Here is a 27842-nt window from a genome sequence, read left to right on the forward strand (position 1 = left end):
TCGAAATGGAGAGATCAGGTTGCCGGTTCCCGTGACCGTGGCCCATCTCTAGGTTGATGAGCAGAACTTCTGGTAGGTGACACCAAGGCACAAGAGGAAATCCTTTGGGGAGCTGAAGTGGACAGCCATCCTCCCTTCAAGGTGAAAGAGGCTTTTGAACAGTTTCAAAAATCCCCCCCCCCCCCCCCCAGGGGTAAAATTGCAAATATCCCCCACTGCAAAGACCTAGATGGTGTGTGAATAGAAACAAGGCCAGAAGCTTTACTTGAATGTCACCTGTCAGAGAGCCTGGAGTGTTTACTGTAACAAAGCATTAAGGGGTCATCAACCAGCATAGACATTCTTCCAGACTTTCACACAAACACACAAAACTGTCAAAACAGAAAAGCACTGATTTCATACCTTTATTCGGCCAAAAAGGTGTTGTACAGTGTTTAAGTGATACGCATCCATTTCTGTCCTGTCTAACCTGCACCATACCTTTAAGCAATATAAATGAATGTGCAGATTTACTGTACATCTTAATAAAATCTTGCCATTTTTATCTGGTTGTATTTCATAAGCAGACTAATAGCCAATGGGATGTTGGGTTACATCTCTAGGTGTGTGGAGTTTAAGTCAAGTGGGGTGATGCTACGATTATATAATTCCTTGGTAAGACCCCACCTAGAATATCGTATGCAGGTTTGGTCACCATACCTTAAGAAGGACATTGCTGCCTTAGAAAAGGTGCAATGGAGGGCTACGAGAATGATTCCTGGCCTTAGAGGAATGTCTTATGAGGAGAGGTTAGCTGAGCTGAATCTGTTCAGCCTCGAGCAAAGGAGACTAAGGGGGGACATGATCCAGGTCTACAAGATTCTAACGGGTCTGGATGTTGTTCAGCCAAATGGCTATTTCAATATTAGTTTAAATACTAGAACTCGTGGCCGTAAGTGGAAATTAGTGGGAGAACATTTAAAAATGAATTTAAGGAAGCACTTCTTTACACAGCATGTAGTTAGAGTAGAGAATGGTCTTCCTGTTCAAGTAGTGCAGGCTAAAACCCTAGGTTCCTTTAAATCAGAGCTAGATAAGATTTTAACAACTATTAGTTAAGTTCTCCCCAAACAAGCATGATGGGCCGAATGGCCTCCTCTCGTTTGTAAATTTCTTACGTTCTTATAGCACGTAGTCGCATGTCTGTTTGTGCTAATTACTCATCTGACCACAAAATCCTGCAAGCCAACAGGTAGAATGCAAACAATGGTAGAATGTAAAGCATGAAAACGTGCTTCACCGGTGTACAAACACAGAAAGACCTGAACCAAAGCAAGTTAATATTTGCAGAAAGACTTTTTACCGTAATGTGACGCAATATACAAATGGGGTTGTACTTATTCGTTTGCTGTTAATTCTAGGAAATCCTTTTGTATACAATCTGGCCACAAGGTGGCACCTGTTAAACTCCTTGCACCCAGGTGTCTGACATATTGCCACATCTTCCTGCAGATGGCAGCATTGTTCTCAGCAGCTAACTTCAGACAGGATGAGACATGTTGATATGCACCAATATCATTTGTATGTTATACCTGGTCATAATGCCTACTTAACACCAAACTCACATTTCCTAATGTACATACACATTTTCAGTTAATTATTGAAATCCAAAATATAGGATGTCCACAAATACCTGGGCAACTACCAGATACTACCTGTATCACAAACAGAATACAGTTGCACAGACCCAGCTGGCCAAAAATGCAGTCACAGAAAGGCTAAAAGGCAGGATTTAAGCCCTTAGTCAAATCAGTACTGAAGCATACGTCAGAAGGCTGCCCTCACTCACCAAATAACTCGAAATGTGGAATCCGTTCATGTTCTCAGAAGAGTCGAAGCTCTGCAGACCAAGGGGCCAGTAGTTGTTTAATGTGTAAAGGCTTTTTCCACAGAAGCTCAGCAGATGCCACCTTACATGAAGATTATGATTTTTTATTTACAACTTTACCTACAACACATTGACCTTCCTAATACCACTGAATACATTTAACATCTAAACAAAATGTATTGATAATCTTTTTTATAATTTGGGGACTTTAACTGGGTGGCTGTATAAAATGTTTTCCCACAAAGCACATAAAATTTTTGCTTTATTCAGTTGGACCGCAACAAAACAGGTAGTATTCTTGTAGCCTGGAAAATTTTTACAGATAATTTACAAATAAAAGCAAGTCCCCCACCTCAGTGCAATTTACTGCATCTGAGTAGATTGCAAAGAAACTAAAATGCAAGTGCAAAGAAAATCACCAAACATCTGGAACCTTCCATTTAAAAATTTTTTAGTATCAAATATTGGTTTTCATGATTTCATAAAACCAAATCTCAAATACAGGTTCTAAAACTGTAGTAAAGCTCAAACGGGGTGTGAGGCGTGCCCACCCCAACAGACACATCCGCCCGGCTAACGCCAAAATACACACAGAATCCAGACAGCATCATTTATGACAGCAGGGTCACTAGCTTAACTCAGTGCTTGCATTTGCATTGCATCCTTAAAAGCAGTACTAAATAGCCTTTCATTAAGTTAGTTGTCAGTGCATGATCTGAGGTTTAACACACCAACCCCACAGTAAAAAAAAAAAAAAAAAAAAAAAAAAAAAAAAAAAAAATTAAAAACTTTTCATTTTATTGAATAATGATAAACTAATGAACTATGGAAGCCATAGAGGGCCAAAAAGACAGATCGACAACAAAGGAGTTGCAGTATGGAATCCCCCTGAGCAGAGTTCTTTGGTGTGGCTGCAAGCTGTATACGCAGTGGGGATGTGGATTTTTTCTATTGCCTTTAGCGAGTTAAGGGCAAGGCCAAGCATGCAGAAACCAAGGAAATGGCTTCACACGCACACAAGGTGTCATTACTAAGCATTTGTAAACCAATACATAGTACAGTGTTCAGAGAATCTGTGCTCAGTTAAAAAAATAAATTTTTAAATGTGTGCTTTCTCAACAATTTAATTGCAGTGATTATAGGTTAGATGGACATGCAGTGTGACCCACATTGTTCCTTGTAACTGTATCGCTGGATTTTAAAGAACGTTCACACAAACCCGCTTCTGGTAATGACACGATGACATGATATCACTGATGCCTTCCTCTCCCTCTTCTTCCTCTCTAATACTTTTCCGTGTTTTCAGCTGTGCAGCAGCTGTTTGAGGCCAACGTGGGGTAACATGACCCTCCACTCGCTGGTCTGTGGCTCCGCCCACACTTGGGGCATGGGGGGGGGGGGTGAAGGTTTAGCGGAGGTGGCAGCCTGGGATCAAGGTCACTACCGTCCACGGACCCCCTGCGAATCAGCGCCATTGTGGGAGAAGCTGCTCAGGTCTCCAGTGAGCCTCCCCCCACCGCATCTGCCTGATTCTTGGATTAAAGTACATAAATGACTGTAGCACCTCTCCATGGGGGACAGGGGGGTGAGGCCCCCAGATCCTTCTTCAGGGATCCTCCTGGTTCTGTGGGAGGAATTTCAGCATTAAAGTCTCAAATAAATCTAGCCTAATTCTATAACGTCAATTTATGCATTTTAGCCTTAGACCTAGCTGTATAATAGCATATCATTTACAGCGCTTCATCAGTAAAGGAGAAGCTTACCCTTAAATCGGTCCTTTGTCTTGTTTTTCCTGTAAGAAAATGTAAGAAAACAAACTTCATGGTAAGATGACATAAAAGCCCCTAATAAGCTGACAAGGCCACAGCCCAGTTACGTCACACCAGCTACATACAAGCCTTCCAATCCTACATTGCACTCACCTGTGACTCTGAGGGGGTTCTGCTCTTCGGCTCAGTGGGAGAGGACGGCACGGAGCCATTCGGGTCACTTGTGCGGAGGGACCTCCTCTCCCGAGTGCTTTTGGGGTCACATTTTGTCACTCGGAACCTGAGAAGAATGTGGGTGATATTGAGCACCCGGAGGAGCAGGTTTAAATGCAGAAGCCCATTTAAGATTAGAAGGAGTGTTTGCCAACCATTCGTCAGCTGTGTCTACGCCAAGACAAACGTAACGCCTTAACTGAAGAGTGCTTGGTGTGAAACATCAAGGGCACTGCCTGGATGGGGATGTTTCCATTTCTGGACTGAAGTATCCCATCAGAGGTACAAATTTACACAGAGAGTTTTCTCCTGCACCGGAATCATTTCAAAGGCTCATCACCATAGCTGTCAAGTCTCCCGTTTTGGCCGGGAAACTACCGTATTTTACCCCTCTTTCCCGCAGTCCTCCCGTATTAGTATTTTCCCGTAAATCTCCCATATTTTAATGTCATTAAAAAAAAAAAAATCCTCTGCCTCTCCAAACTGAACTGTCAGTAGCCTCGCGAGAACTGCCACCTGCTGTAGTCTGCAGGTCATTCACAACATTAACCAGGTCATAAATGCGGAGGTTAAAATGGCAATACTGTGTGCTAAAAACAATGTTACTTTCACCTTCTGTGACGACTTCAACAAGGATACAAAGTCTGCAACAAATCTGTATAATAAGTCATTAGTGAATGCCAGAGAGCCACAAGTGAACATGAGGAATTAAAAGAAAATGTGTAATGAAAATAAAATGTAAATGTCAAGTGGTTATTTTAGATTTCTTGTACACCTGTCTTAAAATGTAAGGGATACTGGAGCTTGGTTGGGGTGGTGGGGTGGCTGCCGGAAAATTTCCCTTATTTTCAAATCCAAAGCTTGACAGGTATGCTCATCACACTTACACACACACACACACACACACACACACACACCACTCCAAGTAGTTCACAAACTTGTTTCGAAACATTAATTAAAATAATTTTCCAAAAACTCAAGCTAGAGTGACCCTAACCCTCTCACTAAACCTAAATGTTAAAATACTTGCTTCAGATATCCTACAAAAACAGGAAGAAGGATGGAGCACATACATATAAACAGCAACAGAATCAGATGACAGAGACTGCCGGTTTCAGTGGAGGACCGTGTGACCAACAGGAGATAAAGAGGCAAAATATCACACAGGCATTAAAAACGCAAATCAGTTGGTCAGACCAGGTTTAAGACAAAAAAAATGACTAACATCCAGGAGGGTGCAGAGTGTCAGCCTCAAACTAAACCCCACGATTACACTTGTGGAACCCTGCCCATTACTGTGATGTCACAAACAGGTCAACTCCGACTCCCGGTCTCCCCAGTGCCACTCCAGTCCAACCTCCAGGGGACGCTGCTCTTACCTGCCCACCGACAGCACGGTCACCTGACCCGAGGGACGGCTCCGGCTTGGCCTCCTCACCAGGGGCCACTTCTTCTGGTTACAGCGGCTACAGATGCTCTTCTGACCGGCCACTCCTCCCACCGTGTGCAGGTGGCTGCAGGTGTGCTTGGGTGCCCCCGGTGGTGCCCCCGGGGATAGTGGCGTATTTGCCTCGTTAGGTGACACAGGAGTGGTTGGGGTAGTCGGCCTGTTGAACAGTGAGGCAAGGTTGTCATGGTTACATCCCGGGTAGGATCCAGATTTCAGATGATCCTATCAGGCATATTAACTCTACTAGTTAGTGATTGTGTGGTAATCGAAAAATTACACGTTCACACTTCTCCATTCTGTTAATCAGGTTTAAAGCCTCCAGGGGTAGCTGAACGTGCTCCAGTCTGCATCCCCCCCTGGTCCCACAGGGCAAGACCCTAAGACTATGGGCCAAACACAGAACATCACGCCTATGCTGAGAGCCCCTGATACCGCAGTGCGCAGTGGGGGCAGGCGGGGCCAAGAGAACCACTGACCCTAGTCTGTATCCATGGTTACTGAGCTTTGCCCCACCCCCCCATGCCCCAGAGTGGCACACCATGCTGTAATGTTCTCTTGGCTTGCAACAGTTTACATACAGGAATGGTAGAGAAGTTAGGCTAGAGAGTGTTAAAATGTCTTATAAAAGAAGCTCAACAATAAAATTAAAAACTTTTATAAGACAGTATCTTACTATGTCACTATAGCATGTCATCATAAGCCAACGGCATCTCCTACATCGCAATATTAGCAGTAAACAACCCAAGAATCTCGAGTGCACTCCTGCCCCCTAGTGGAGTACCAGCAAATCATTTCCTGATGGTCCACCGCACATTTAATGTTACTTTGGTTGTGTTTGTGTGCACAGCTTAAGAAAACACCTTGTAGCCATCTTACCTATCACCTTCAGCACTGTGTTCAGCCACCATAGCGGTCAGAGCATCAGAGTTAGCTTGGAAGAACAAAAAAAAAATGCAAACAGCGTTTAGTGACAACATTAAGTAATATTTTCATTCAACAATTTGAATATGAAATCCAAGTAGAAGTGAACCTTAGGAGGCAAAGCCCTGTGCTGGCTAATTACCCCCAGTCTAAATATTAAATTGCACTCTAGACACCAAGTCACCATGGCAACAGCCCGACTCTTACAGACAGACCTAGCAATGGCTCTGTGAGGACCTTGGCTACCATCACCCCGAACAACCTGCTCTTATCTTAGAGACATCAAAAGCGAGAACCAGCAGTACCCCTGCCCCGGGCCAGTCCGGTGAACCCGGATTATACCTATCAGCAAACACAGTAAAGCGGGGGAATTTTTCAGCAGAACGAGTCCATGTCTTTACCAATACATCACTGCTCCCTGCAGCCTTGGGGCCCAGCGATGCCCTTCTCACGCACACCAGCTGAGCCTGTGGAGGGACCTAGTGCAATGCGTCTCGATCCTGCTTCTGGTGCCCCCCCCCCCCCCCAATGTCTTCATTCCAACCCACACTGCTTTTAACCTGCCACATTCATTATTAGCCTATTAAGGACCATATGAGCCTGATTTTGGTAGGGTTGGAATGAAAACATTCTGGCAGGAGGGCACCATGAACAGGATTGAGAACCACAGATCCAATCCCAGGCCAGAAGGCTGACAGCACTACCGATAGGTGCCAGAATCCCCAGTGCGACGCTCAGCTCCCCTTACCTTCATTCTTCATGATACAATGAACGATCCGGCCCAACGTGTCATTGTTGGCGTCACTGAAGGTGTCGTTCAGCTCTGAGGGAAGAGGACAAACAAGAGCTCTCTGGTCATTAAGCAGCATGGATTTCACAACCGGCATTTAAAGGCTTACCCAACAGCATTCCATTGCAAAATCATATTAAAGATGCCCAAGTGATTGGCGGGGGAACTCAAGCAGGAACTGCAGTACAAACTTTTTCAGTTCCTAGATGAAGTCAGACAGAAGGGGCCCGAGGCCCTCCCTGGGGACGCCAGCCGCCCAGCTCACACACTCTTCTCACCCCAAGCCGCCATTGGCCTGCATCTACCCCCCACTGCATTATGATGCCATTGTTTATATTCCACCTTCACCTTGTTTATTTTCTGAACTGTGGTCCCATTACACATATCCATTATAGTTTTGTTTACTCATGCTTATATTGCATGGTTTTGTCCTGTATTGCACAGGTTGTCCCATTGTCCCCTACTGCCCAGCAGCTGTAGCAGAAGAATTTCACCAAGTTCCTCCAAACGCACGTGACAAGAAAAAGCGTTGTGTAAGTTTCAGGTTAACACGCCTACCAGCAAAGGAGACTTTTGGTTTCTGCAGTTACTTTTTCGTAATGAAATTATAATACTTATAAAAATAATAGCCTCCCTAGATACGGACATCTCCTCCACAGAGAGCCACACTTTGATTCGCTACAGGACTCCCTCACAGAAGAGACAGCAGAAAACACAAAATTCTTCCTAAATGAGGACAGAGAGCCGGAACCCATTCTAACGACCATACAGATCTTCATGGCTTTCCACGGAAAAGCAACACTGAAACTCTGTGGACGCTCTCATAGCACCTGTCCTGTTCCCACTGGTCTGTCCTCCAACGAGTCAAACCTGTCACTAATGTGGTGGATGCTCCAGCTAGATCAGTGGCACCCGCTGCTGGTGGCCACTCGCTGCAACATCATCATCATCATCATCTCCAAATTGTGCTCCCAAATTCTCACTCCTAATAGTGAGATCTCTGATCTGCCAGCACAGCTGGTTCGGGACGTTCACGTGCGTCAGGGAACATCATCATGCCTGTGGCTCCTCCTCCACGCGTCTCACATTCACGCCAGTGAGGGAACATGATTCAGGAAATCCCAGGGGCCAGGCCACACTCTGCTGCTTCACACTGCAGGATCTTCCTACACCTCAGCCAGTAGGGGGAGCCGGTTCCTGTCCTGACCTCTGCCAGCCGTTCACAAAATGGGCTCAAGGGGAAATCCCACACCCACATTTCCTACACAGGACAGAGAAATCTTTGAAAAAGTAGTTTTCCTGAGAAGAATAGAAAACATCACATATGTGTTCATATCACACTTGGTCTGAAAAGATCATTTTCTTATAGTCTCTGTGAGAAGACCACAGTTTCTAACAGGGTCCGTTCCTGGAAAGAAATGTATGCTTAAAGTAATAGACAAAATTCCTTCAACATGGAAAAGAATATCTGGGAGAAAGTCTTCAAGCTGGCATGATGCAAAGCTCCTAATGCTGCGGAAGACTCACACCCTCGCTGAACCTCAGTAGCGAGGTGCAGTCACTCCCGGATTCAACCGCCTGCAGACAATGTACACCTTGTTCTGCCCCTGGGCTGAGAATGTTCTCCTGAAGCTCCACCCACACTGAAAACAGGGACCTCACAGAGGCCACGCCCACAAGTCAGCCACCAACTCATTCCTAGAGAAGAGGAGCCTACAGGAGGCCCAGCCAACCAGCAGTCATGAACTCTACACATTCTACAAATTCCCCACTTCACAAGCCTATTAGTACAATTCAGAGCTTTGAAAAAGAATGAATAGAATTTCTTACATTCAAGTAATTTTCCTAAAAGGTTAAAGTTCTTCCTGCCTAAATGGGCATTAAATGGAGGCACTGCCTGCTCACTCAGCGGTTTCTCTTTGCACCATTTAACCAGGGTGCATTCTTAATGTCACTACGTAGTAGTAGTGAGAGGAGTCTAAATATGTAATATGGGACATGTGATGGTTACTAGACGTCACAATGCATCTTTCCGGCGCGTATCCAGCAAAATTATCACATTCATTTCAATTCCATGAACACCTATACCCTGTTTTACCAGTGAGAATTACCAGGGGTCTAAAAAGGACCATTTAGTCCAGACTTTTGACTGAGAACATCTGTACTTCACGACCCGAAGCACACAAACGGCGGTTGCCTTTCTCCTCAGAAGCCGGCCATGTTTCCGGACCCCAACTCAGTGCCAGACAGACGCCTCTCCTGAACTCCAAACACGCCACACTGCCTGTGGGTCTGATGCTGCCGCCAAGACCAGAGCTTCTAAGAGCCCCCTCCCATCTAACAGAACTTCCCCCCCACCCCAACAGTACCCACAGCTCAAAACACCACAATGCAGCCAACTATCAAGGTAAAATATTCATAATCTCACCATAAATATTCACAAGAATGCAAACCGCAGAACAGAAGGCAGAAGCAAACGATGTACTGCAGATAAACAAACCACAGATCTCCCAGTTCTGATAGGTAGAGGCAGCAAACATTCCTCACCAAAGCAAAGCTCAACCTTCTATGCTCGCACACAGAAGAGAAATCTGGCCCATTTCACCACTGTCCTGGTACTGCAGACGCTGTCATTTTGGCGAATGATATGGGGCACCTGTAATGACATCATAGTGGGTGTCACCAGGCCATGACTGGCCATCCAGTGCAGTGGGCATTTTCCCGCTAGACCGAAATCCTCCCCCCTTGTGTCACTCGCTCTCCTCTACGTGGAACAGAAGCAGCATCTTCATTCACTGAAAACTTCAGCCTGTTTGACTAAAGTTCTGAATTGATTGCTAAAAGACAGAATACTTGTATTAATGGATCTACTTTTTTGTGGTGTATATATACATGTATATCTACATATACTGTTAACCAGTATGTGTGCGTATGCGTATATATACACACCACAAAAAAGTAGATCCATTAATACAATATACATAACAAATACGATTACAGAGTGCACAGACGAAGTCCTCTCATCTCACAGTGAGCCCTAGAGACAGAGTACAAACTCAATCGCCTGTAAGAATGAGCCGGCCCAAACCAGAGAACTGTGCGTGTCCGGCAGTTCACGGCGATGTCCTTCCTCTCCGCGTCGACCAATGGCTGCTTTGCCACAGCAGATTAGGTAAAACAACTGATGTATAGTAGGAACGAGAGCTTTTTGTACATTTTTATTTAGCAATTGCTTTTATCCAACGTGACATACATTTTTCCGAAAGCAAGGTCAGCTGGGGGTAAAGGGCTTCGCTCAGGCGGGTGACAGTGACATCACTCTGCCTAACAGTGACCTACCAATCACAGGCACAGCATCCTAACACAATAATTCATAAACCCCACCCTGCCCCACCACCCCACCCCCCACATGAATTACTTAACAGGAAATGCCAAGTCAAGTAACAGACAAAATATAGTTCAAATTGGGGAAAACTGTTCCTCCAACAGCTTCTCTAAATATTTAGTTTTACCTTGCAGAGATTTTCACTTTTGCCCACAGGCCCAGCGGAAGCAGGCGGACCAGGCAGGTTTAACATAATCAGACCATTTTCTGGCACCACAGAAAGACAAACCAATGAAACGTTCCAGACTGAAACATTAAGCTGGAATCTTTATCCCCTTCTGTCTGTAAGTACTATCCCTAACCAATCAGTAGGCCTCACTAGACTTCATTCATCAAGATAGCACTCGTACTAATAATTTATTAATTACTAACCCATACTTTCCCATCTTCAGTGCTCTTTATTACCTCCAACCTAAAGCGAAACGGACACAAAGAAATAAAACCCTTATCCTCCTGCCACCCCAGATGGCTTATTGTATCACATTAAATGTAAGATACTCATTTCCAACAAGCCTAAGCTAGTTAGAGGCACTGAAGTGTGCTTTCAAAGTTCCTTGAATTACTCGACACAAATTACTTCCATTTTCAACATTCCCGCTGCAGGCTAACAGATAGGAGCAGGAATTGGCTCTCCTGGCCTGTTAACTGCAAACCAGTGCTGCCGCACGATTCAAATCCAGTACTGGTTAACACAAAGACCACGACATTTGTGGAAGAGCACATCAGGTAGGATATGTGGCCCACTCCTCACAAAAGCAGAAATCCCCCCTAGGCGAGCATCAGTGCCAGCACCCCCATCCGAGGCAAAGTGAAACTGCCAGACCCCCCCCCCCCCCCCTCCCCTGAAATGGGAACCCCTGGTGGAACCTACAGGACTGACCGGCCCTGAATCCGACTTTCACAAGGCTGGGAGAACAGCACTGCAGGAATGGTGCAGGACCTGGAAGGCTTTCCCACACCCCCTGGAAGATATCGGTTACTCTGCCTTTGATTTAAAACAAAAAAGGGATATAAAGGTGTGAATTTCACTCGGATCAACCACACCATTCCCACGACAGAGCCTTTAAAGGTTGTGGGAGCAAGTCAGAATTTTGTTTTATGTCCAAATCCCTGAAATATAGAAGATTAGGGGGGGAAATATACTTCAGTGATTTTCAAAAACTAATTAAAAAAACTTCAGCAGGACATTTCCAGCAGTGGTTATAATCAGAAGGTCCCTCGGTACAGATGGGCCTTTCAATGCTGCATGGTACAATCAGCTAGTGTCCAGAAATGGTCGATTTTCACCCAGATCAGTGCTGACCAGCAATCGGCAAGCAGTCTAATGTGGCCATTTTTATGAAGCGAAGAACAAGTAAAGCAAATAGCACATTACAAACATATGGCACCAAGAACCAAGCTGTGACCACGTTGGCATGGCCCTGGCAGGGCTGTAAGTGTGACCAAACTGAGCTGGTTGCATCACCACTATCTGATTAGTCGAAATGCATGAAGATACCGGTGTTCTATGCATGGATTACCTGGAAAAAGGGCATATTCCATATATTATGCAGTATTAGTATCGCATATGTACTGTATTGATGCATTTCCGAAACTCATATTTTATTCATACAAGTTCTATCACACGTCATGATGTACTATATATTAATAAATAAGCATCTCTTTGGTTTTATGTCACAGTCACTCTCCACATCCAGCAACCCAGCCTTTATCCACCGGACCCTTCCGCAGTGGAAACTCAAAACAAGCCGGAACCACGCTGTAACTAGTCTCTCTCCGCAGTATGGCTCGGGTACGGGCCGGTTCCTGTATGCCAGTGGAAAGGCGCCAATACATGACTAGGCATATATGCGGCTAAGCTGAGCTTCCAGTGAATGCCCAGTTACAAGCGCAATACTTAACGGTGTTATAACCACAGAACAAACCGGTAAGTTCCAATCACGCAAGGGCCGTGTGTTCTGAGGTTGTGTCAGTACTCCGACACAAACAGTGAAGTGAAACAAAGCAATTTCAGTCCGTATAACATGTCAGCGCTGTCTGCATATCTCACTTCTTTGTCAATTATCCGTCTCACTTTATCTCAATTTAGCTTTTTTAAATGACGCCACAATATACATCATGTTTGTTGTGGAATGTATGCAGTAATGTTAATTAATCATGTGGACCATTATTATAAGCTAAAAATATATGACATGACATTTTTGGAATACCGACCACCTCTTGGCCCCAAATCAGTTTCCAACCACAGTTATGTTCCCCACCAGTCACCTTCCCTAGGCTGTGATAGGCGACGTGAAACACTTACAGGAAACATGCATGTTGTTTGGAGGTTCTTTACAGTGTGTGACAACGATGTTATATCTGCACAATACCATTAACACAGGGCAGCAAAGGCAGCCCTGCATAATACCATTAGCATAGAGCAGCAAACATGCGGTATTCTGACCCTTGGTATTGCGGTCAGCAGCTGAACTCGGCTGACCACCTGTTGTGGCCCCTGCTACATCGTTACAGCAGGAAGATGCAGCTAAGATCCCACCTGCACACAGTTATTTTAGGGGACCGAGGTGATGCATGCAAAACAGAGGAAACAAAATACCCAAATCTGCAAATACTATAATTATACCAACCATCATGGGTGTAATTTCCAGGGGGGTTAGGGGGGTCATGACCCCCTCAATAATCAGATCCAGCCAATATAACCCCCCCAATAATCATGTTTCCCCAGTAATGGGTGGAGACCTCGACCCCCTCAATGTTCCAGCCAAAGTTACGCCCTTGCCAACCAGAGTCTGGTTATGCAGATATGATTACTCAATCGGTCATTGGGCAACATGTCAGAATTGAATCTCTCACTGTAAACATCAAAAATAAGATCTTCGTACATGTTCTGACCATAAAATGTATTTTGTGCAGTGTCAGCCACCCAAGGACAGAGGCGTAGCACTCACCTGCGACACACTCGGGGTCCTTCTCTGCGTCTTCCAGCGCCTCGTTATCTTCGGCCTCAGTGGTGCAGCGGTAACCTTTACGCTTCAGGATGTGGCAGATGAGCACTCCCAGAAGGCCGAGCAGGAAGAACACGGGCACCAGGGACAAGGCGATGTACTGCGCATGACCATTGGAGCCCGAATCCTTCTCTGGTGTCTTAGTTGCTGAAAGAGAGCATATAGAGTCAGTGGTATGTCCGCTTCACAAAGGGCGTTTTTCCGCTGCAGCAGGTACCATACTTTTGGTACTTATATACCAGTGTAGCTTAGCACTTCTACATTTGGTACTTATATACATGTAGCTTAGCACTTCTACATTTGGTACTTGTATACCAGTGTAGCTTAGCACTTCTACATTTGGTACTTATATACATGTAGCTTAGCACTTCTACATTTCACATGAACACTGGCTGAAGCGGCCAACATGAACAGTTGATTCAGGCTAGAGAATCAGGGACTGATTATATTTTATATTTACTGAACTTCAATTACAGAGTTTCCCCTACCATTATATTAGGGGGGGTGCCTCACCCCCCCAACGGCACCTCCCACCCCCCCCTTGAAGGTCAAGTTAATTTTATTTAAATTTTATTTTCTATGGCGCCAGATCACAACAGAAGTAATTTAAGGTTACCTTTCCTATAGAACAGGTCTATCCTTTTATTAAACAAACTAAATAGCCTTATGTTATTTACACAACAGCTTGTCTTTTTTGTCTCTACACGGCCGCTTGTTTACATTTCTCCTCTGCTCTCTGTATCACGCATGGCGGAGTTCCACCCCAACACACAGGTGAGCACACGTCCACCAGCAGACAGAGAGCGCGTCGGAAAATATGTCACGTCAACCACCCAGTCAGCAGTGTAAACTGTGAGAGGGACTTCTCACCCACGAACAGGGTAATAAATACGTTTCACAATGGGATTTTCTGCTTTAAACTACCAGTATTTTAAGCTATCAGCTCACTTTTAAAGCCTAACAGTTAATGTATTTGCAGGTCAAGACAAACATCAGCAATAGGCTGCAAGGAGACCATCTTGCAACCTGCATGCGGATCTCAATAAATGAGCCAGACGTTTCTGACTTCCCATATCAAGAGGCTCTAGAAATGTTCTTCCAGAAGCCCAGAAAGATACACTGCAGTGACAAAAGCTGCACAGTTTGTGGATAATTGTCATAAAAAGAAATGTTCTGATGTTTAGTTGTTATATTGACTGCTGTCATGAAAAGAAACACATGAACACCATGAATCCTGTCCGTGTCCGTGTCCCCCCCCCCCCCCAAGCTGTAAACCTAGGGGAAACACTGAATTAGTTCTGAAAGCAGGTGACAAGTGGGTGACAGCTGGTTGTGCGGGATGTGAGATGCACATGTGTGTTGTATGTGTGTGTGGTCTATGGGATCATAAATAAAGCTTACATCGATATTTAGCCAGGTTACAGGCAACAATGTCACAACAACAAGTACTACAATAGTACTATTAAAACATGTTACCTATGTAACAGCTGCGTTGATATTTAGATCAATAGGAAAACTACAGCGGTAAGTTTAACGTTACGTGCCAAATACTGCTCGCGTAATGCTAGGTAAACGGTAACCGGCGAACTGCACAAGCGTCGTTGTCTTGCTGCATAACTTTAAATCGAATAATCAGTAAAATACAGGGCAGTAAGTAAGTACAAGCAAGGTAATAATGAACGCTCTTTAACAATACTCACTCTTTCCATGAACGACATTTCAGGGATAACAGGTAGCGAGACTCACTGCATTTAATGCACATTAAATGGGAAGAAAGAAAAAAGTAGAGAGTCTCGCAGTATGCAACACTTAAAACAGGCCGAGGATGGAAAACTAAAATGCTTTAGTTCCACCTTTAATCTTTCTGACACAGCTGCCCCAAATTGTCGGTCATCAGAATTGTCATTCAAGCAGAAAGACCGTCTGGGGCATCCTCTGCCTCATCGTTGAACTAGGGAAGCAGAATCGGTCAGATGACTGGACATGTATAGGTCTTATTCCTTACCTTCACTGTGGCAGTACGCACCCAACCATCTGACCCACAGAAGGTCTGAGTCACTGTACCTAAAGGCCAGGGTGTGCGTGGGAATTGTGGATCTATGATGAGGACCACCTTCCCCACAACGAGTTCCCTGCCATCGGTCTTCCACTTCTAGCGATCCTGTAGGCCTGGCAGATGGTGTCAGAGGCACAAAGTCCAGAAGTGGTCCGCCAACACCTAGCTGTGCCTCCAATGTCGTTTTCCCAGCAGGTCCTCATTGTCATACAAGGCTTGGGGAAGGGATGAGTCTTGATGTCCCATGAGGAGCACGTTCAGTGTTCTAAGTCAGCCACATCGGCTGATACGTAGCCAAGGTGTTTGGCATTCAAAATGCCCTCAACCTCAACGAGAAGAGTCCGTAGAACAGGTTTGGGGACTGACTGCTCTCGCAAGGTGACCTTCAATGCTGCCTTCACTGACTTCACCTTGTGCTCCCAGGTCCCTCCAAAATGTGGTGCAGCTAGTGGGTTTAACTGAAATCGAATTTTCTGTTCTGCGAGTTGCTCCTGCAAGTGAGGAGCCATGGCATCTGTAGGTTATGTTAATGACGCCGTTTCAGCAGTTTTATATTTTTTGTTTACTTATTCTGAGACAACTACTCTTACACACTGTAGCCTAAATCATTCCTTGCTCGCTGAACTTAGCTTAACTATAAGCTACCTTTGCTAGTGTGTTAAAAACATGTTACTCTAGTTATGAAATCATTCCATGTTTCAGCATCTATTTCAACATTAAAATCAAACTTGTGTACTGAAATAACTATTGTAGTGATTATTAACTTCAGTCTAACATAGAAATCCTATTGATGTTAATGAGAAATTCAGATGTGTGTGTGGGGGAGGGGGTGAATTATATTAAATGACTAACTTGAAATTAATTGCTTATCAATAAATTTATCATCAGATCAATCGAAAAATTTATTGTAAGATTAGTCGAATTATCAAAAAAATAATTGCTAGATTAATCGTTTAAAGAATAATTGGTTTGGGACAGCACTAGTTTGTACCCCAGCATATCATTTAGACAATTCCACTGTAGACCAAGCATTGGCTCTTGTAGGTCAGTACTGCTTGTGACAGCCACAGTTCACTGCTAGAAGATCTGGCGTCCAGTGGGAGATGTTCTACGACTGAAGGTTGTTGCCCATTGCCCGATTTGGAAACCTTCCTCTGACAGAAGCTGTCTCAAATGAACCACCACAACCTTGGGTCCAAATGGATCCGATGTGCTACGGAGGCAGTTATCAACATACAACCCCAAATCAAAAAAAGTTGGAACAGTAAGGAAAACGCAAATAAAAAAAAAAAAAAAAAGTAGTGATTTCTAAATTTATTGGATTTCATTCCAGACAATATGAACGCAAAATATTTCATGTTTTGTCTGGTCAACTTCATTTCATTTGTAAATATAAATCCTTTCCTGTCATTCAGACCTGCAACACATTCCAAAAAAGGTTGGGACAGGAGCAATTTAGGGCTAGTAATGAGGTAAATTGGTTGAATAATGATGTGATTTGAAACAGGTGATGTCAACAGGTGATTGTAATTATGATTTTGTACAAAAGCAGCATCCAAGAAAGGTCTAGTCCTTACAGAGCAAAGATGGGCCAAGGATCGCCAGTTTGCCAACAAGTACGTGAGAAAATTATTGAAATGTTTAAAAACAATGTTCCTCAAAGAAAGATAGGAAGAGATTTGGATATTTCAGCTTCAACAGTGCATCACATAATTAAAAGATTCAAGGAATCTGGAGGAATTTCAGTGCGTAAAGAACAAGGGCGCAAGCCTAAGCTGAACAAGCGTGATCTCCAATCCCTCAGGCGGCACTGCATCAAGAATCGTCATTCGTCTATAAGCGATATGACCACATGGGCTCAGGACTACTTTGGCAAACCTTTGTCAAGTACCACAATACGTAGTTACATCCACAAATGCCAGTTAAAACTGTACTGTGCCAAAAGGAAGCCCTATGTTAGTGTCCAGAAGCGCCGTCGACTTCTCTGGGCTCGAAGGCATTTGGGATGGACCATCACACAGTGGAAACGTGTACTGTGGTCAGATGAATCAGTATTTCAGGTATTTTTTGGGAGAAATGGATGCCGTGAGCTCCAGACCAAAGAAGAAAAGGATCATCCAGACTGTTACCAGCAACAAGTCCAAAAGCCAGGGTCCGTCATGGTATGGGGTTGTGTCGGTACCCATGGCAAAGGTAACTTGCACTTCTGCAATGGCACCATTAATGCTGAAAAGTACATAGAGATTTTGGAGCACAATATGTTGCCTTCAAGAAGACATCTTTTCCAGGGATGCCCATGCATATTTCAACAAGACCATGCAAAACCACATTCTGCACACGTTACAAAGTCGTGGCTGCGGAGGAAGAGGGTTCGGGTACTTGACTGGCCTGCCTGCAGTCCCGACCGGTCTCCAATAGAGAATGTGTGGCGCATTTTGTAGCGCAAAATGCAACAACGAAGACCCCGTACTGTTGCCCACCTTAAGACTTGTTTGCAGGAAGAATGGGACAAAATTACACCTGAAACACTTAATCACTTGGTGTCTTCAGCCCCTAAAATTGGAATACCGTATTTTCCGCACTATAACGCGCACTGCATTATAAGGCGCACCGTCAATCAGTGGTCTATTTTCAAACTTTTTCCACATACAAGGCGCACCGGACTTTAAGGCGCTTTAAGCAAAACAAAACAGTCAGATAAGCCAGTCAACCAAAATTTATTTTACATCACGTGTTCACAATGACTGTCAACATTGTTCAAACGTTTATGAGCGTCTTCACTACTCTAACACGTAAAAAAACAAGAGTCTTATACCGCTAAATCAAAAGTCAGCCTATTAACAATAACTGTAGCCTTAATGCTAGTGGTGCGGCTTTGCAGTTTACCAAAGTCATACTAAAACATTCAAAATCGCTTCGAGTTCAGTATGCACAACAGAAATTAATCCACGTTTAAAGCGCACTGGATTATAAGGCGCACTGTTATTTTTTAAGAAAATCAAAGGCTTTTTAGTGCGCCTTATAGTGTGGAAAATACGGTACGTGTTTATTTTGAGAAACAATAAAATTTTATTTTGAGAAACAATAAAATTCATGAGGAACACATTAAATAATGTGCTGTTGCATTGTTTTCAATGTAATACAGGTCAAAGATAATTTAACTAAGTACTGTTTTCAGTTTAATTTACATACCGTCCCAACTTTTTCTGATTTGGGGTTGTAGAATGCCTGTGTGCCGACTTCAGCCAATCCAGCAATGTTGGCCTTTTGATCCTGGACTTGTCGTTGGAGGGCGTGGATTGCACAGTATGGGCAGCAAGTTGTTCCGAAAGGAAGTACTTGCCATTCGTAGATAGCTGGTTCCTCTTCCCTTCGCATGTTTCTCCAAAGAAAGCTCAAGACTGGTCGATCACCAGGCAATAGGCCTGCCCAGTCAGAAGGCCTGCCCAGTCAAACATACGTATCTCACCACTGACTAACTGTGTGTGCTGGCGGAACCTCAGCAGGACACCTGTTGGGCCAGGCAGCAATTACTCATTGAGTGACTGACCCTGGTACTGGAAGGAACAGTTAAAGACAATCCTGTCCTTGCCATTGAGATGCACCATGTGCAGGCATCTTACCAGCTTCCTGAGGTGTCAGCTTGGCTACATACCCAGATTGTTTCCTTGTGGGGTCTTGTGCAAGCCCAGGGATTGGGCAATACTACTTCCGTCGGCGCATGAATAATGATAACTGGCGAGTGCCGAAGAAGAGGTGTTGCGTAGCGCTGTACAACATCTGTGTTGACCCTGACAGTGGCTGTTTGCGGCAGGGTGTAAGCTTGCTGGTCTAGTTTTGATCGGGTTACCGCTTTCTCACAATATGGCAATGTGTCAATTTGCTGTACAAAGGGCTATACATTTTGAAGCAGCTCTGCATTGGGTGAAGCAGTTGTAATATGCAGACATCGTCGCTCACCACCTGAGTTCTGCATAAGACGCATTGTGCCATGAAGTGACCATCCAAGTCGGGTGCATATTGCAATGGGTCCTCCTAGTGAGTTTTGCCGAATGGGCTGAATAGCAGTGAGTAGGTGAGGCATGTCGGACCCAATGAGTAGTAGCAACTTCACATGGTCCACTGGAAGCAGTGGTAGGCCCTTCAGGTGGTGGTAACTCTGCTGGAGTGTAGCTGGCATTGGAAATCAGGTGTTTTTCAGAAGGCCTTGATAGTGATGACACCTCAAATGAGACGGTCATTCCCTCTAGCTGTTTTATGTTGTGGTGGACCGTCTGCAATTGGAGGGTCTCAGGGGTCCACAAGAGCTTAAGGTGCTGTACATCCATCATCTAAGATTTACTGAACCTCCATGCTATGGCTACCATTGTAGAGGAGGACCTTTACCACCTTCAACATGACTCTGGGATTGGTTTGGACAATCAAGATCGAGACCTTTGTGGTTGGCAAGCTGCCCATCAGGACTGCATTGGGTGTGTCACTGACTGAGTCATGCAGCACAGTGAGGTATAGTTCCTTAGACCTTGCATTAGCATTTGAGGTTGCATGGCTATGGCCACACCTCCAGCATCGTTTACCTTCCTTTATCCATGTGACAATCTGATTAATGCTAAGCTTCTTAAAGTTCTCGGGAGTTGAGACCGTGGTCTCTATTGTCAGACCACTTATTTTGAGCAGGCTCAGTTTGAGTGGCCTCCTTCTTGAGGGTAAGGAGTACTGGGGTTGACCTTTCCTTATGGTAAGTGACCCCTCGGTCTTTCTTGGTCAGCCTAGGAAGGTCAGTTGGGAATAGGGTTGCAGTACGACTGGAGATTAATTTTGCTTGTGATTTCACTTGCAACCAGTCAGCCAAGTCTGGGAGGGTGCAGGTTCTATCTGTGCTTGATTGCAAAATACCACAATTTAGGCAGTACTCTACAAAGCTGTCTCGATAAGTGGGTGGCATCTTGCACCCTATCAACATGGGACCCACACATGAGTTTATACCTACTCTGTCCTTCAAGGGTCTGCAGCATGCCCATTAAGGATTGAACAGACAGAGCGAAGGAGTCAAAGGTGTTTGCATCACCTATTTTAAATGCTGGGGTATTCAGGATGGGGTCCAGCTCTGACTGGACTAGCTGTCTGGGTTGGCCATATTTCTCTTGCAGTGCCTGAAGTGTGGCAGTGTATGGGTGATGCATGTAGGCCTTTGCTAACTGAAGAGCACTGGGCAGCTTCAGGTGGCTGAGTAACACCTGATATTTATATTGCTCACTACGATGGCTATGGTTGCTTAGCAGATTATCCAGTGTCATTTTTAGAGCAGCGAAGTGGCTCTCACTTCCGCTCTGAAACACTGGCAGTGTGGGCCTAGGGATGCCATATGCAGAGGCGATTAGCAGCACTGCTCCGGGTTGTGGTAGTAAACCAGGACGGGAAGGGACTGTTGCTGGGAATGCCTGAATGCTGTGGGGAATGGTATCTGACACTGTGGGCTCCAGGTTCATGGCTAGTGAGGGCACTGGACAAATTGATGGAACCCAACAGGCTGCACAATTGTTACGACCCAGTCTAGGGTTGGGCCACACAGCGCTATTGCGAATAAATGAATAAGGTGGTGGAGGAGTGTGGATCTTTTCAGAAGTGCACGATCAATGAGGGACACCATGCAGAATGTATTATTAATTATTATTATTATTATTATTATTATTATTTATACACACACACACACACACACACACACACACACACAAAAAAGTCAACCGTCATAGCTTCAGGGTGGACCCAGGCCAAAACAACAAACAGAAAGCACTGATTTTGTCAACACATAGCTTCCCTAGGAAACAGCTAGAATAAGAAAGGACAATTCTCTACCCTAACTCCCCACCCATAAACAGCAAAGAAAACCCTCCCGCAACCAACAAGAAAATAAAAATGGCAGCCACACCCCTACTGCAGGTGAAATTAAACACACAGGCCAGTGAACACCTATTTCAAATACAGAGGTTAACTAAACCAAAAAGGGCTTGACCAAGCTCCTAACCCCAATGACGGATCAAAACCGGTACTGAAACCACCAGGAGTAACACACAGCAAGGGCAAAAGCAGGCGCAAAGTACAAGGCTGAGTATCGAAAAATCGAGGCTCCCAGCACTGGCCTGGACTGGAGTCAGGAACCGACCAACCTGCTCACCTGGGACCACACACACATACAAACTGCTGGGGGCAGTGTAACAACGTAATGCTGAATTAGGGAGAGGCTGTGCATCATAAGGCGGGATTGCGTCAATCATGGGATGCTGTGCTGGTGGAGCACGGTAGAGCAGTGATGCAGCTGGGGCTGCCAAGGGCTCTGCTGAACATGGCACTGTAGAAGGTAGCACTGATACTGGTACTAGAGCACGATTTGGTACTTGATTAGCCATGCAGGGGACAGCATGTGATGGCATTGTAGCCGCCAGTGAGGACTGTTACTGGGTTTATGAATGATGCTGCCATCACAGTCCGGGCCGGTGGGCCTGGCACTACCGATGACCCTAGGGGCGGTGGGACAGGAACTACCGATGACCCTAGGGGCGGTGGGCCTGGCACTACCGATGACCCTAGGGGCGGTGGGCCTGGCACTACCGATGACCCTAGGGGCGGTGGGACAGGTACTACCGATGACCCTAGGGGCGGTGGGCCTGGCACTACCGATGACCCTAGGGGCGGTGGGACAGGTACTACCGATGACCCTAGGGGCGGTGGGACAGAAGGTGTTAGTACAGGATTGTGAGATGCAGGACGTGCTGCAGTAGATGATACACTCGTGCTCCTGGCTGGTTGTGTCGTAATAGGTGGTGTTGGAGTTGGGTCTCCTATTATCACTGTCAGAAGTATTAATAATAACAACAATAATAATTGATACTTTATTGATCCCCATGGGGAAATTCTCTTTACACCTCCCTCAACTTGCTCTTTGTAGAGTAAGTTGTCCGCGAAGGGCAGCCACCCGTAGCGGCGCCCAGGGAGCTGGGGGGTTAAGGGCCTTGCTCAAGGACCCACAGACATGCTGAGGCTGGGTTTGAACCGGCGACCTACTGATTACAGGCACACAGGCTTAGCCCACTGAGCCTCACGCTGCCCCCCGTTTGCTGGGATCATGTACATAGCCGGTGTAACTGTGACAGTGAGATGAACTGAAGGTTGCGGAGAACTCACTGGTGATGATGGGGCTTCAGAAGATGCTGTACTGGTGTCAGCTATAAGCATGGAGGTGACTAGTTTGGCTAGTTCTAAGTCAGACTCAGCCTGCTTCAGGCGGCGACTCCTCTCCAGGCGTTTAGTTAAGGCTTCTCTGGCCTGGAATGCCTCCTCTTGGGCTTGCTGTGCTGCCTTCGCTTGGGCCTGAAGCCGCTGGTGTTTAAAATCAGCCAGCAAGTCCTCCTCCATTTGATGGCGAAGATTCTCAAGTTCACGCTGTCTAATATTCTCCTCCAGGATTGCAGTCTGGACAGGAGGGAGGGCTTGAGGTGGATAGAAACCAGAAGAGCGTATGGATCCCTTCCGGATCGTGAGCTAGAGCTGGATACGCTACCGGAGGCGTTCCTCGCGCCGCTTCTTTGCTCTCAGCATGGGAAGAAGCTGTTGGAGGGTGGGCATCAGAAGGGCAGTAACCAGCTTCATAGTCCACGACGGGAAGGGGGGGTGACTCACTCTGCGGGGCCCGTTGGCCTCTTCCCTCTCTAACTGCGTTGTCCATATTGCATTGACTTGCTTCAATCCGGCTCAAAGGACCAAAATACAGTGCAGCTTAGCACTTCTACACTGGCTGAAGCGGCCAACATGAACAGTTGATTCCGGTTAGAGAATCAGGGACTGGAGGTCTTCTTTGATATTTATTGAACTTTAGTTCTGAAAGCAGGTGACAAGTGGGTGACAGCTGGTTGTGCGGGATGTGAGATGCACATGTGTGTTGTATGTGTGTGTGGTCTATGGGATCATAAATAAAGCTTACATCGATATTTAGCCAGGTTACAGGCAACAATGTCACAACAACAAGTACTACAATAGTACTATTAAAACATGTTACCTATGTAACAGCTGCGTTGATATTTAGATCAATAGGAAAACTACAGCGGTAAGTTTAACATTACGTGCCAAACACTGTTCGCGTAATGCTAGGTAAACGGTAACCGGCGAACTGCACAAACGTCGTTGTCTTGCTGCATAACTTTAAATCGAATAATCAGTAAAAGACAAGGCAGAAAGTAAGTAAGTACAAGCAAGGTAATAATAAACGCTCTTTAACAATACTCACTCTTTCCATGAACGCATTTCAGGGATAACAGGTAGCGAGTCTCACTGCATTTAATGCACATTAAATGGGAAGAAAAAAAAAGTAGCGAGTCTCGCAGTATGCAACACTTAAAACAGGCCGAGGATGGAAAACTAAATGCTTAACTTTAGTTCCACCTTTAGTCTTTCTGACAACCAAATGCACAGTATTTAACATTTTTGGGTTTCCACTGGTGTAAAAACTGTTACTGGCAGCTCATGACATCACACCGGCGAGGCCGTGAATTTTGTGCTGAATTCGAAAAAAAGCTGTATTATCGGGCTCGACAATGTACAATGTTATACTATTTTTTTTATTTTTTTTTATTTTGTGTCATGCCATTCTGATCTTGTATCTGTTTGGCATTAAAGCTTCTCTCTCTTCATTGTTATTATTACTTTTTTAAAAACTTTGTTTATCGTTGTTTTCTGAGTTCTAATTTAATCTTAGCTTACAGTGCACAGCACAGGCTGATTTCCCATCTTCACCATCTTCCTTTTTTACACCAGAATCCTAAGACGAAGTCTTCCATCTTTCCTCATGTTAGGTCTCAAAGTAATCAGAGAAGGAATGTCCTTCATGTGAACTCAGTCATCAACCAGGGTGTTCAGGCCCATAGCAAGACTTCAATTACTGGGAATGCAGATGGACCGATTCCCTTCAGAAGTGCAACCTCTCCAGTGGACGCTGTTCAATCATGCATTTTTTTTTTTTTTAATGTTTAGCTCCTTTACAAAACATGGCTGAAAACCTGAAACTACCAACAGCATTATAAACACTGTTAATCCCATAATTCAACGGGTAAAAGATATTTTTGTGTATTAAAAAAGTACAGCCCCTCAAAAAGCTAAATACCCAGGACCCCAACCTGGTGAACATGCAGCCCACAAATCAGTCTGACAATCAAAACCAGACATAAAACTTGTTTCATGGGTGCCAGGCACATCTGTCAATCTCACAACACCTCTGGCACAATAATCCATCTACTAGGCTACACTTTCTGGCAACATAAAAGCCATTGAAATCACAGAAGCTCATCATGTACAGACAGCAAACCTTGATGGTCTTAAAAATGTCAGCCTTGGGTTAGGGTGTGTGTGTGTGAGTGTGAGTGTGAGTGTGAGAGAGAGAGAGAGAGAGAGAGAGAGAGAGAGATGTTTGCTGATGACCTGCAAGTTTATTAAACCAACCAGCAGCCAGTCACTCAGGATTACTCTGCAATTAAAAATAACACAGAGAGTGTGAACCTGTTTCAAAGAGAAACAACAGCATACAGCAGGAATGAGAATATGAGGACGGATGTTTAAAATCCTTCCAAGGTGGAGCACAGAACACTGAATATAATAAAAAAGGATGGAAAACAAAAGACACGAGACAGAAGTAAATCATGACAACATCCACGGTCATGTGAGTTCGTGATGCTGCAAATCTACCAATCAGCTCTGAGTTTCTGTACGCAGCTCAATATAATGACACACTCACTGAGTTTCCATTGACTACAGAAAACCAATCAGACAATTTAGCTGGATAAGATACAGCAAACAGTGATGTGAACAAACAGGGGCCTGAATTTAATTAATTATTATTAAGCTAGTTTAGTGTAACAAATATTCATTCAAAGCTACACTGGAAGTAGATCACATGCATAAATGTGGAAAGGTAGCAAGCTTCACATATTTCACCTAAAAGGACTGACCTTTCCCAAAGCTGTAACAAGACAAAGATGGCTTCCTTATCAACACACTACCCTGAATAGTGAGGTAACTCTACACTAAATTAAACTGGCAGGAGAGAGCAGAAAGTGTGGTGATGAGGCATAGACCTGAAGAACGAAGCATTCCATCTGGTTTCCAGGGACTGCCTGTTGTATCCTTAACACTAAAGTGGGAATGTACATTAAAATCTATTACACTTCTATACCACAAAGCACCCAAATTAAACAAAGGGGCAAAGAATTTCACACCAGGTGATGATGCTTGCATGTCTGTACATTCTATACATTCAGGGACTACTTTAGGCTGTAACCGTCAGAGAGAGCCTGTACACTCCCTGTCAGACTCTACACAGGAACCTAATCAATGTGCTTCACCTTCAGTGCCTGCTGGACTTCAGTCACTAACACAATAACTGCTGCTGTATACTGTTAACAACATTCCGAAACCGAAGGGAAAAACCGTGCTCAACGTATCATTAGTTAAAAAGAAGGAAAAAAAATAAGCATGCTATGGAGAAACCTTAAATGACCATAAATTTATGGAGGATACAAAATGCATAGAAGAGATTGAAGGGTGGATACACTATGGTTTACGGGAGGCAGAGGCTCGCGCCGCGTGTCAGGTTCGCTTCTGGATCTGGCTACAATGAAGCCAAAGAACGATACATTTCAAACGATCAGATCAAAATAACATTCAAAAGATCATAAGCATTAACCAGAAGGTCTCCTGAAACACACAAACCCTGCCCCAAACTACACTTATTACCTGGAAGCTTCATTGTCGTAATTTATAACTTTTGATTAAATCGGATCCATGTTAGAAGTACTAAGGTAATATGCAAGTCAGATCTTTCACACACTGCGACTGGCGCGCTTTACTGGTCTTAAATCACCCGCTTCTTCCGTAGCGATTAGATGTTCAAAAACAGCGTGGAAAGACACTAAATTAAAACTTATTAAATCGAATCGTCCTTTGCAACCCTCTTCAACACCAATGCTGGCAATATCCGTCTTTTCTATCCAACTACTAAACTCAGTGGATGGGGAAAATACAGTCCCCGAGTTTAACGTTGTTGGAGACGGATTGGTAATAAAGTTAATCCAGAACTTACCGCTCTGGACTGGCGTGATATCGACCATGGCTGTAACAGCGCGGTAATCCTTCTGCGGGGACTGTGAGCCAGCAGGTCCCTTAACGCCCTTTTCCTTCCCTCTTTCTTTTTGTCGTGACGCCGTCCCGTTTCCTCATTCTTATGGGAGCATACGGAGGAAACACCCCCCTTAAAGCTGCAGTAGATCCCCCATGCCACCCAGCTCATTTACGGCAACTTGGTGCAAGATAAGAAAAGATAATTCGCTGAAAGTATACTTAGATTAAAAAAAAGAAAGATACGACTCTGAAGTCCTAGTTTAGTGCTGTGTTCACTGGACAGGTAACAAGACGATGAGATTAATTTCGTGTACAGGGAACATTACACTTGTGTCATTCTGGGATTGTCATGGTGCTGAATTACGAGGAATTCAGCTAAACAATACGTTTTATTTTCCTTCTCTTGCCAGATGAACTGATGATCTTAATTTTGTGGGCTGTGTCATAATTCGACTGGTCACAGACATTTTAAGCTGCAGAGGCCTAAGAATATTAGACTGAAGGCACTCTGCAGATGGACAGAAAGCGCTCATGAACCGAGATGCTGCACAGCGAGTTCATTGTACCGACAGACCCTCTGCTACCAGGATGAATGGTACCCAGGAACCTCACTCTCCAGTGGAGAAACTAGGGTAGCCTGTCTGTATGTGTGAGAGAGAGAGAGAGAGAGAGAGAGAGGGGCTCTTCTGGAAGGAATGTGCAGTCAGTGGATTTGTGTGTAAACCTGTGTGTGTGTGTGTGCAGAGTTCTATCTCTGCTCTCCATCATGAACCCAGTTCTGAACTGGAAACTAGAGCAGCATCCATGTCAGCTGCCTCAGGTGGTGTGAGCTGTTTGTTTGGGCTCCTCTTCTGACTCCCCACTATCTGCTCATGTCCTCACGCCAGTTGCATGGCAGAGAACTGACCTGTAAATTATAGCCAAACCAGATCCATCCATGAGAGTCAGTAAAACCCGCACACATGCCTGTCTGTTTTTGCTCCCCATCTACGATTCACACACCCTGTTGACTACATTCCTCTGTCTTTTTTCTTTCTTTTTAAAGCCGAATTAAATTTCAAAAATGTCATTGAACAAGTATACAGATGGGTGGTGTTTGCAATGCAGACAGCATAACTGCCTTTGTTAAACCTATCTTGTACTGCAGACAGCGTACTTGCCCAGACTGGTCCTGGCGATGCACTGTGGAAGGTCATTCACTGGCAGCAGGAACGGCAACA

The 27842-nt window shown here is 44.8% G+C and overlaps 1 protein-coding gene across 1 annotated transcript; it reads right to left on the reverse strand.

Moving 5' to 3' along the window:
• Positions 1-1950: 1950 nt before the first annotated feature.
• rell1 (RELT like 1) lies at positions 1951-26743 on the reverse strand. Its single transcript, XM_023822743.2, has 8 exons — positions 26585-26743; positions 13347-13550; positions 6969-7043; positions 6176-6230; positions 5229-5456; positions 3790-3916; positions 3631-3659; positions 1951-3491 (listed from the first exon to the last, which is right to left on the reverse strand). The coding sequence occupies exons 1-7, from the start codon at positions 26610-26612 to the stop codon at positions 3633-3635; spliced, it is 744 nt and encodes a 247-aa protein (XP_023678511.1). The 5' UTR covers positions 26613-26743; the 3' UTR covers positions 1951-3491; positions 3631-3632.
• Between the last annotated feature and the right edge of the window lie 1099 nt (positions 26744-27842).

The sequence above is a fragment of the Paramormyrops kingsleyae genome, chromosome 12, assembly GCF_048594095.1.
Source record: "Paramormyrops kingsleyae isolate MSU_618 chromosome 12, PKINGS_0.4, whole genome shotgun sequence".
NCBI classification, from domain to species: Eukaryota; Metazoa; Chordata; class Actinopteri; order Osteoglossiformes; family Mormyridae; genus Paramormyrops; species Paramormyrops kingsleyae.